General features: G+C 32.9%; 1 protein-coding gene across 1 annotated transcript; it reads left to right on the top strand.

Annotated features, from left to right (window-relative positions):
* The first annotated feature begins 1011 nt into the window (after positions 1 to 1011).
* LOC140873035 (protein unc-13 homolog) lies at positions 1012 to 5816 on the top strand. The gene is made up of 5 exons (XM_073276003.1): positions 1012 to 1625; positions 2159 to 3022; positions 3139 to 3594; positions 4215 to 4404; positions 4486 to 5816. The coding sequence occupies exons 1-5, from the start codon at positions 1230 to 1232 to the stop codon at positions 5406 to 5408; spliced, it is 2829 nt and encodes a 942-aa protein (XP_073132104.1). The 5' UTR covers positions 1012 to 1229; the 3' UTR covers positions 5409 to 5816.
* Positions 5817 to 12292: the final 6476 nt, after the last annotated feature.

Genomic DNA, 12292 nt, shown 5'->3' with positions numbered 1-12292 from the left:
GTCAGCCGAGTGCTTCAGTTCATCTTGCATGGTTACTTTTGGAAAAAATAAGGGAAAATTACATTTTTATAGATAGATATGTGTATCAGTTTAAGTTTGAGTATCTATGAGTCGAGTGCGAGTGCTTGTCAACCTATTTGCCATTTTTTGGTTAATTTTAGTCTAGTGACTGACTGCTCAACCAGAGTCTACACGCTAGACTCGTCGAACTTGAGTCGCACAGTAGCTAGTCGAGTCAGACTCGGTTAACACGACTCGGATAATGTCCAATCTTAAGGTGTGTCCGAAATGTGCTCACTTCCACGAACATTAACATTATAAATGACCTCTACTAATGAGGTGGGTGTTCAAGAGATGTAAACATTTAGATAAGACAGAATTATACAAATTTGAAACTGATAATGAAATTTATCATATTTTCAAAAGTATTATTTAATATTATAAAAACTGGAACATGATTATATATTTATGTTCAGTTATTTAAATGGAGTATAATTTATTTCCAATTTAATTTCAATGTGTACTTTTTAAAATATATATATTGTTAATTTAACCTTTTTATAAATAACAAAATCGTTAAAGGACATGTTGATTAATTTTGCTGCAATTTTATAAATTTATTACTAAAAATCATCCCGAGCAATATCCCTTTTTCAAAGTTCTGAATCAAGATGTCGTAGCCCAAAGAGGAACACTTCCAACTGTATATCAGTATATGTATATGCCTTCACCCTTTTGCCTTTTACTTTTTCTTGCCAATGACGTCCATTTCATACGTGATAAACACTCCCATGAGACGGTTTTATGAGTTAATTATGTGAGACAGATCTTCTATTTGGATTATCAATTAAAAAGTACTACTTTTTATGCCAAAAGTATTACTTATTATTATAAATATGGATATGATTAACCCGTCTCAATTATTTACTTAGGTACCCACCTTGCAAAGAATTAAACTGCATTAACTTTTCGCAATTATTAATATATATGCTTAAAAGTCAAGCCAAGAACATTACTCGCCACCTTCCCCACGCTTTCTTTATTCACAATTCCATCATTTTTTTTTGAATTTCACACTCACTCTCATGCAATCAATATCATCCTATTATTTCCATGAATGGTTCTTAAACGTACAGCTATGTGTATGTGCAAATGACCCATGATCGATGTTTGCGTTCTTATGTTGATTATTAAGCAAAGCCCACATTTTTTTCGTTCTGCATCATAGTATGGACATGAATCCATTTGGCAATCTGGGTGTTGACCTGTCCCAGTCGGAGCTCCAGGAAACTGCCTACGAGATCCTCGTCGCTGTCTGCCGGAGCTCTGGCGGAGGAAGGCCTCTTACTTATGTTTCCAACTCCGAGAGATCGCGGTCTCTGCAGAGGACATCCAGTACCGACTCGATTTCGGCGGCGAGCAAGGTGAAGAAAGCTCTAGGTCTGAAGTCGAAGAAGAAGAATTGTAAGAAGGATTTGGACGGGTCGGAGAATCTGAATCGGGCCGAGTCGGTCACCAGGAGAAGTGTGAGTAGTGTTTCGGAACTGGTGAGGATTCAGATGAGGATTACGGAGCAGACCGATTCCAGAGTCCGGCGCGGATTGCTGAGGGTTGCCGCTGGTCAGGTCTGATATTTGATAGTTTTATCTTGTAACCTTTTTCTTCAATAATTTTGCTCAAGCTTAAAAGCTAAAGCCAGATTCAAGAAATTGTTTCATGCCGGGGTCGGAAATTTAATGCATTTTTGGTCTTGAAATTTTCAAATTCTTCCCTTCGAGCAAGATAAATTCCTTTTTGATCAAATGACTAATGAGGTTTGAGCGGGGGATGTTATTATTGGCAAGAAAAGATGTTTGGCGTAAAGCTTGATGTGATCTCAAACCAAGGGAGAACTTGTGTATGTAGTAGGAAATGTCAGACTCTAAAAGTAGGCTGTTAGAAGATAACAGTAGCTCAAGAACACTTTAGATTGCACACTTGCATTCTTCTTGCAGTTGCAGAGCTCGATCATTAATCCGTTTCTGTTGTGCTTGGGTTCATAATTTGTCAGTTGAATTGTCTGTGAGATAAGATAATTTGGTACGGATAATGGCTATTATGGCTGCATATCCTTGTGTTGGTAATTTGGTATGTTTTCCTGTCTTTTATTTCTGAGCAGCTTGGAAGACGAATAGAATCGATTGTGTTGCCATTGGAGTTACTACAACAATTAAAATCCTCGGATTTTACCAGTCAACAAGAATACGAAGCATGGCAAAGGAGGAGCTTGAAAGTACTTGAAGCCGGACTCATTATGCACCCACATCTGCCTCTCGATAAATCCCAAACGGCCCCTCAACGCCTTCGGCAGATCCTACATGCAGCTAGAGAGAAACCAATCGAAACAGGAAAGCATAGTGAATCCATGCAAGTCCTCCGTAATGTAGTGGCATCTCTTTCTTGCAGAGAATTTGATGGTTCCTTGTCTGATGTATGTCACTGGGCTGATGGAATTCCACTAAATTTCCACCTATACCAGAAACTTCTTGATGCTTGCTTTGACGTGAATGATGAAGCATCTGTTGTTGAGGAAGTTGATGAGGTCTTAGAACTTGTCAAGAAAACTTGGGTTGTCCTTGGCATAAACCAAATGGTCCATAATCTTTGTTTTCTGTGGCTCTTATTTCACCGATATGTCACTAATGGTCAAATTGAGGGTGACCTCCTTTTTGCTGCCGATCGTATGATGGTGGAAGTAGGAAAGGATGCAGAGGCCACACATGATTCCTTGTATTCAAAGATTGCAAGCTCGATAATGACTCTGATTTTAGAGTGGGCAGAAAAAATGCTACTTCACTACCACAACAATTTTTATAGGGGAAATAGTGATGCAATGCAAAGTGTTTTAAGCCTTGGGGTATCGGCAGCCAAAGTACTGGAGGTAGGCTTGTCTCAAGAGTATCAAAATAGAAAACACGTTGATGTAGGATGCACAAGGGTTGATGCTTATATCAGGTCATCAGTGCGCAGTGCTTTTTCTCAGGCAAGCATGATCTGAAGTTTCTTGAGAATATACATATATAACTTTGTTGTATGATTATCAATTTTGTTCTGCTCGTAAATATGACTCAGGCTGCTGTTTGCTCCATTTGAAGACAGGAAAAGGAGAAAGTAATCTCAAGCAGGCAGTCTTCTAAGTATCAACAAAGTCCTCTTCCCGTTCTTTCCATTCTTTCGCAAAATATATGCGATTTGGCATTCAATGAGAAGGAAATATATAGCCCTGTGCTGAAACGATGGCACCCTCTCGCCACAGGTGTAGCCGTTGCTACTCTTCATTCTTGCTTCGCGGGCGAGCTTAAGAAATTTATTTCGGGTATAAGTGAACTAAATCCGGAAGCTATACAAGTACTGCTAGCTGCTGACAAACTTGAGAAAGATCTTGTGGAAATGGCAGTTTCTGATTCAGTGGACAGTGAAGATGGTGGCAAGGCAATAATTCAGGAGATGGCTCCTTATGAAGCAGAGGCTGTGATTGCTAACCTGGTGAAATCTTGGATACAGACGAGAGTTGACAGACTCAAAGAATGGGTTGACAGAAATTTGCAACAAGAGGTATGCTTCCTTCAGTCTATTGTTCTGGCTATGTAAATAAATTGCATAGCAGGAGGGTGCCAGGGTGTGTGTGTTGGGGTGTGTGTGTGGGGTGTGTGGGGTGTGTGTGGGTGTGTGTGTGAATACTGCATGTAGAATGTCCATAAATGGTGTTGATTTTTTGGAATTCCGTCAGGTAATTTATATTTCGATGCTTTTATTTAGTTCATATTTCTTCCAGATTAAAGCTAATTCCCGTAGCTATTAGACTTTTACTTCTGGGAAATCCAAATGGGTACATTAAAGCAACATTATGTGGAATGAGGTGGTTCAGAAAGCTTTGAATACTTTGCTCTAAAGATTTTCATCAATAAGGGGCAGTAAAATATGAGATATCCAGGCTTTATGCATGCGAGTTTATTGTTTGAGATATGTTAGGGTGAAACTTGAAAACTCTTTCTTTTTTTTTTTGGCTTACAGTGTTATTGATTATGTTTCTATGTGTTATGAGACTCGTTTTCCTGTTTAGGTATCAATCCAATTTGATTCTACCCACTGTGTTCCTTTTTTTCTGTTCCTGTAATTTATCCTTTATCTATTAGCTAATGCCAAATCATTTTTCTCACCGACTTCTTTTATAGAACTGGAATCCTCAAGCAAATAAAGGGCGTTTTGCACCCTCTGCTGTGGAAGTTCTACGTACAATTGATGAGACTCTGGAGGCATTCTTTTTTCTGCCAATTCCAATGCATCCAGTTTTACTTCCTGAGTTGATGAGTGGTTTGGACCGCTGTCTCCAGAGTTATGTCATAATGGCAAAATCTGGCTGTGGTAAATATTGTACTTAGAAGATTTGTGTTATTGACGTCAACTTTTTACTCGGTAAACTTCTGATTCTCAGTTACTGAACAGGATCTCGAGTAACCTTTGTTCCCACACTGCCTGTGCTAACCAGATGCAACACAGGTTCAACATTCCGTGCATTTAAGAAGAAAGACCGTTCACTTATGGGTCCGGGTAGGAAATCCCCAGTCTTTGTTAAAAATAGTGATGATTCTTTCGGTATACCTCAACTATGTCTTCGCATAAACACATTATACAACACACGAAAGGAGTTGGAAGTTATAGAGAAGAGGATGATGTCCAATCTGAGGAATGGAGGATATGTACATGATGAAAATGTAGCAAACGGCTTATTTGGTCTCTCAGTATCTTCATGCATGGAGGGAATCCAGCAGCTCTCAGAGGCAGCCGCATACAAGGTTGTCTTTTGTGACCTAGGTCACCTTCTTTGGGATTACCTGTACACAGGAGAGGTATCGTCATCCAGGATCGAACCGTTCCTTCAAGAACTGGAGAAAAATTTAGAAATAATATCTGTGATGGTTCATGATCGGGTCCGGACACGTGTTATTACTGATGTAATGAGAGCTTCCTTTGAAGGGTTCTTGTTGGTTTTGCTCGGTGGAGGGCCGTCTCGTGTATTCACCGTGCAAGATTCGTTGATAATAGAGGAGGATTTCAAGTTTCTTGCTGATCTTTTCTGGTCCAATGGAGATGGCTTGCCAAGTGAACTAATCGATAAGTTTTCTGTTACCTTTAAATGTGTTCTCCCATTGTTTCAAACTACTACCGAGAATCTTATCGAGCAATTTAGACGTACTACTACCAATAGCCATGGAGATTCAGGAAAATCAAGGCTTCCATTGCCTCCTACAACAGGTCAGTGGGGTCCGACTGAACCGAATACAATACTACGGGTGTTGTGCAATAGGAATGATAAAATGGCATCAAAGTTTCTGAAGAAAATGTACGACTTACCCAAGAAAACTTGACCAAATTTCAGAACCAATTCATGGAACTTGCGACATAAAGCTGGTATCTGTTTCTACATCAGAGGTTCTTTGATGAAACGGGGACATGATTTGCGAAGATTTGATCAGATTATTGAGTGTTACAATATAGGGCGTGCCGCGTGCGATTTTGTCTTTAAATGAAAGGTGTGCAAATGCATCAGAAGCTGACTAATAGGTAGTGTTTGACATTAAGATGACTGGGGATTCTATACGAGGCAAGGATGCCTGGAAGCTTTGATAGACAGCTAAATTATATGTGAGATTTGATAGAATTTTCCTTTGGTTGCTGCTAATTTTTTGTTGTGCTGTGTTACCAATAAATGAAATCCTTTTTCATGTTGTGGAATGTAATGTGTATGGTTTATATACAGAGGAATTCTTGCTGCATATGTAAGGTAACTAGTTTATGTATCCATACTGTCATATTTATAACAAATCCTTTTTCCCAAAATATTCATGCCAGTAACTGTATAACACCACATCCTTACCATAAAACAAACAAAACATAACAAATTATATTTTATATAGAAATATGTTACGCATAATTTTATTTAATTTTTTTTTTTAGTATATTAGCACACAATATCCTTCCCCATCCCTTTTCTTAGTCCATCCCCATTGCGACTACTTTCCTTGGTTTATTTTCAGATTGTCTAGGGAAATTTCAATTCTGTCTTATTTCATAACTTGGACACATGCATTCATTCAATCAATCAATCAATCCCACAAAATCTTTGCAACATTATATGAACTCTCTTTCTCACAACAAAAAAAGAATCCACACCAACTTTTTCTGGGCAGTTGATTTTCCCAAGCAAGAAAAGGAAAATGGATAGCCTTCTCTTCTGCCAACAAAAATCTTAGCCTTGTTCCTAATTGTACTTTCATCCACTTTTGCAAAGAGTTCACAAAGAGAAATTTCAGTTTGTTGAAAATGCTTGTTTAAGGTTAATAAAAAAAAAAAGTTTAAGCCATGTCTTGAGAATTACACCTTTTGGTCCAAATCCTTTACATAATAACACTCAAGCACCCAAGATTTCTCCGTAGAAGGGATTCGGTGTCACAATACATTTGAATTTCGTTGTCGATTATTTCTTTATATGAAATTAGTGGAACTTATCTTTTACATTTGTGGATTTCTTTTTTTAAGCTATGGATTGAAATTAGATTTCTTTTTGGACTTGCGCTAGGGAAGATTTGTTACAAATTAATCTTGAATCCGGAGACTTCGTTCCAAAGGGTACCCAATATGCTATAAGTAGTAAATTGTTGGCTTTGGGTTTGACCATGAATTAGTGTTCGTGGCACACACTTTGCGTTGTGTGCGTAACATAATATATGAATATTCAATATATTTAAATACAAAAATTCTCTTGTATATTTTAATTATACTATTCTATATTATTAAAGTTGAGCCACACATAATAACTATTTTTGGTAGGTATGACATACCAATATTTATCTCCGAAATACCCTAATTCCATAACTACCATATAATTATTTTAAATAAAATAAATAATCAAAAAATAAAAAAAACTTAACATTAAATATAAATTACTCAAATATTATTATATTTTATATAAAAGTACTTTATGCACAAATATAAAAAAATATCTTAGATAAAAAATTTAATTATGTGCACACATCGTGTGTATATGTTTACTAGTTTTAATTATATTTAAATGAATGAGACATGTACTATAACTTTTGTGGGTAATTAATGTTTTTTTGTATAAATTATAATTAATTAAAAAATGAGGGTGATAAATGCAATTTTTAAGTGACCATACCAAAATAGTTACTCTAAATACGTCTCACTTTAAAATATAGTAATATATTGTTACTATTATTTGGTTTTGGTTAATCATTTTAGTTCGATTATATATATTCATATTGGCAAATTATCTTCAAACTTCGACTCAATTTTCCAAAAGCCAAGGGGGAAAAAGGGCCAACATGAAGACCGACGACTAACAAGGAAAGTGGGCCTAGGCCAGTCCGGCACTAGTAAACGGAAAAAAATTCATTTTAATAATCATGTTGTATATTCAATAAATGAACATAAGTTGGTGTTTTTATAGTTATCTGTAGTGGTTATCAATGATATCAAAACTCTATATTAATAATTGATTATTCATGTAAAAAATATATAATTGATTATTAGTAACTTATCACGCGATAATACCTAAATTCTACACTTATTTAATTAATTTTAAATTTTTTAAGTTATTAATTATTATTAAATAATTATTTAATTATTTTTAGAATTTAATAAATCTCATTAACATTTTTCATTGAATGAAAGTACAGGTATTTTTGTTTGTATGTTAAAATGATCGAATTAGTTACTCTAAGGACATGATTGATACGTTGTAATGAAATAAGATGAAATTAAATTTGATGTATTAATTATTATAAATTATCACTATATAGTTTAACTAATCTAAATTTATTTTTTATAATAATTATTATTTTATTATAATAATAAGATATAATTATAATAATTAAATATTATTACTATTTATTATTTTCAAAATAATAAAAAATAATAATAATATTTTTATAATACATAAATAATAATATATTTTTATTAATACTTTTATAAATAATAATAAATAAATAAATCATAATACTTATTAATATTTAAAAAATATTATTATTAATATAATAATATAATAATAATATAACTATTTATATATATATATATATATATATATATATATATATTATCATATAGGTTAATATTAGTTTAATAATCTAAAAATGAAAAAGATTTATGTGTAAACATGGAAATGAGAGGTGAGAATGACCATTGTCATCCAAAATGGATGGAATGACTATTCTCATATAGTCATTCTAATGAGAATAAACCATATTCTCATTCCGAAGCCAAATCAATCATGATTGTAGAGAATGAGACGAGAATGCTCATTATATTATCATTATAGAGTATTGGTAACCATTTAAGTTATTTAAAAAACTGTTATACTAATAAAAGCTCAACATGTGATAATTAATTGCTAATTTATCATGGAGTAACACAAGAACTGCTACAAGTGATTGTTCACATTGAAAAGACTTGACAAACATTTTTAAAAAGGAAAAGAACAGAGACTTGGTAAACGGGGACTATTAGGGAAGTCCCAGGTCAATAGTATGCATATATCAATTAAATATATATCTCATTTGTATATAAAGACATGAAATAAATTTTTCAATGAAGTTAATTAGTTCGATGATTTTTCATAAATTATTTTAAGATATTAAATAGTATTTAATCAATGGTATTGTTACCCCGGTAAAATATCCCGGGTTATCACCAAACCCAAATAGTTATCAAAATTCTGGACGCAGAATGGTTTCTAGATTTGTGGGTAGAAAAAGACAGGGAGGAAGTAGAGCCCAAACGAAATAAAGAGAAGGTCCCTTGCCTTGCCAGGATTGACCTCCCTTGCCTTGCTAGGAGGAGTCTTGCCTTGTCTTGCCATGAGGAGGTCCCTTGTCTTGCTAGGAGGAGTCTTGTCTTGCCTTGCCAGGAGGAGGTCCCTTGCCTTGCTAGGAGAAGTCTTGCCTTGCCTGGCAGAGAACCCCTTCCGGAGCACCCTGCCCTTCCAGGAGCACCCTGGCCGCTAGCACCCCGTCCTCCCGGAGCACCCTGGCCTCGAGCACCCCGTCATCCAGACTAGAGGACCTTTCCCAGGCCAAATCAAAACATGGGTCCCACAGCATGGGCAACATCAAGGATTGCCAGAAAACTAATAAACAGGCATGGACATTGTCCAAAAATTACAAAAAACATCTTGTCACCTTTAATGCTGTCAGGAGACCCATTTCATTCAATCATTACTCTTCCTCAAGAGTTCCCTATAAATATCAGGTCCCTGGGTCTGGTCAAGGTATGTTGATTTATGTTCTCTGACATTCATCTACATCTTCACATTCACTGCACTCAATTTCCCACAGACGGCGCCAATAATACGATTATCATAAAATAGACAACATAATTTGACGACGACAAATAGGTTAGCGGTTGTGCCACGTCACAATTGTAAAGAACTCAGGAATATTTGTTTTCACTCACGTAATTAGAGTGCGTTTGTTTTGAGAAGTTTTTTTTTAATTAAAAAAAAGTGTTTTTTAAGTTGTTTTTAAAAGTGTTTTTTTTATAAATAAAGATGTATGATTTTTGTGTTTGGATAAACAAATGAAAAACACTTATTTAATTTAATAAATAAAAATAGAAATTAGAGAAGCACTTAAAAGCCAAATTTTTGGGCTTTTGATAGAGCCTCAATAGTTTAATTAAGTGCTTTAGAAACCCATCCAAACACAAATAAAATTACAAATGTGTTTTTTTTTATTTTAAAAAAAAAAGTACTTTTCTTAATCTAGGTTTCATTCCCAAACGGGCTCTTAAAGGTTAAGACTTGCGTGTGGAGATATATATGCATGTGTGTGTGAAAATTTTATTAATCTCAAGTTGATCGAATTCAAAATATATATTAAATAAAGAAAATGACATGAAAATAACGTTGCCTGAGTTATGAAACGGAGCACCAATAATTTAGGACTAAAATATCTAATTTAATTTCAAAGGAGAAAAAGAAAACTCAAGGAAATATGTTAATTACTTATTTCTTGAATCATTTTTTTAAATGAATTATGAAGCCGAGTAGTTAGGGGTGTTCATCGGTCGGTTCGGTTTTAATTTGTTTAATTTCGGTTTATAAAAAATGTAATCCGAAGTTAAACCGTTCTACTTCGGTTCAGTTCGATTTTTCTACTATAATGGGCCGATTTATGCGGTTCGGTTTGATCGGTTTGATCATAAATAATATATAACACAATAAAAGAAACATAAATTTCATCCACCATATAATTTAAATACTCCAAATCACAACTTAAAGTTATAGTCATATAATGAATAAACAAAAAATAACAAACAATACAAGGATAAACATCCAACCACAGTCTTATAATATTTTCAAAAAAATAAAACAAATTTTGATATGGTTTTTCTATTTTGATACAATTATTAAAATTAATAATAAAAATACATTATAAAATAAAATATGTTTTTTTTAATGATTTCTTAGTAAAAACTTTAAAAATAAAGTCTAAATGACTTACATAAACAATAATCAACTAAAAATTACATAAAGAACAATCAATTAATCAATAATAAATTACATAAACAACAACAATGAATTAAATAAACAACAATCAACAAAACATTATTCAATCACTAAATATCATCTCATAATATATAATATAAATAAAATTATTAATTTAATTCAATTTCGATTTTTTCAGTCGATTCGGTTTTGACACAATAATCCAAAACCGAACCAAATAAACTTCGGATTTAATATTTATATTCGAATTACAAAATACGGTTTTCGGTTCGATTTGATCTTTGATTTTTTCGGTTTGAATTTCCAATTTTTTCAATTTTATCCAAAATATGAACATCCTTACGAGAAGCCGACAAAGTGCACACTTTCTATGACTTCCAGACTCCAGTCTACGATCGGGCCCATCACAAATGAAATTCATTTAGAAATAACTTGTATGTTTTGAAAATATTTATTAATTTATTTATTGATTTTGTTTTAAAATATATAATTATATATATGCCTAAAAATACTATCTATGACTTAATTGTTGGGATTTTTTGTGCACATTTTGTGACGGAGGTTCCGTATTGGTATTTTCGAATAAGGGAGTGTTTTGGAGAGTTTTTGCTTATTTAAAAGTGCTTCTTGTAGAGCTTATTTAAAAGTTGATGAGAAGCAAAAACATGTAGTGTTTGAAAATAGAAGTTTAAAGGTGCAACAAACTTAAATTTGGTGTTTGGTGAATAATTGCTTCTAAACTTAATTTTTTACTTAAATGACAATCATACCCTTTTTTAATTAATAATTTAATTTTTGATTCTCACATCATAAAAAATATGTTTATACATTATTATTACATTATTTTTGTATAAAAAATATTTTATTTTTTTTATAACATTAATGCTTTACAAAATATATAATATTAATAAAAATAAAAATATAAAAATTATAATATTTGTATAAATATACAAGATATCTAAGAAAATCCAAGGAAATGCAAATATACAAGATATCTACAAAAAAAATCCAAGGAAATGCAATATTTTTTGGAAAAAAAATAATTGTAATAACAATGCAAAATTTTGAAAAAACCTAAATTAGTTAAACGACATTTTATAATTAAAAAAACTGAATAATTAAAACTAGAAGAAACCAAATTTGATTTACATTATACAAATATTTCAATCATTAGAAATTACAAACCATCTCCGTACTTTTGTTAAGTTTGTTAAGGATATAAATGACAACTTATAATTTTAAACCTTAAACAAAAAATCAGAAGCTAAAAAAAACATCAAATTTGAGCTTATTGTTTTTGGCTAAAAATTGTAGAAGCTACAGCAAAATTTAATATTCTCAAACACTCAAAATCACTTTTATATATGTAGCTAAAAGCTGAGAATCACTTTGCAAAAGCCCTACCAAACACTCCCTAAATGTAGGATCCTCAATATAATTTGGTGATTAATGAAATTTAATTAGCTCAAATCAAAGTGATATATACGAGGCTTATAATCAATTTAAAGATATGTTGTCACGACGTTAGAAAGAATTTGGAACACAACCTTGGTTCTCAGTAATTAAAGCCTGGCCCCCCTCACCAATATTTATTAAATAAGCAGAGGACCCAACCACAATAATATTGATTTATACTTTTCCTTAAATGTGCACAAGAAATTACATTTTTTAAAATATTATGAATGAATATAAATATATTCTGAATAATACAACTCTCAATTATTGCAA

Source organism: Henckelia pumila, unplaced genomic scaffold (assembly GCF_033568475.1).
Source record: "Henckelia pumila isolate YLH828 unplaced genomic scaffold, ASM3356847v2 CTG_525:::fragment_3, whole genome shotgun sequence".
Classification (NCBI taxonomy): Eukaryota; Viridiplantae; Streptophyta; class Magnoliopsida; order Lamiales; family Gesneriaceae; genus Henckelia; species Henckelia pumila.
The sequence above is the reverse complement of the archived record's forward strand: the minus strand, read 5'-3'. Positions and strand labels throughout refer to the sequence as shown.

Bases quoted from the DNA above. Each gene is read 5' to 3' on its own strand.
- LOC140873035 (XM_073276003.1), top strand. From the start codon at position 1,230: ATGGACATGAATCCATTTGGCAATCTGGGTGTTGACCTGTCCCAGTCG. The intron at 3,023-3,138 runs GCAAGCATGATC...ATTTGAAGACAG, and splicing joins TGCGCAGTGCTTTTTCTCAG to GAAAAGGAGAAAGTAATCTC. The intron at 3,595-4,214 runs GTATGCTTCCTT...CTTCTTTTATAG, and splicing joins ACAGAAATTTGCAACAAGAG to AACTGGAATCCTCAAGCAAA.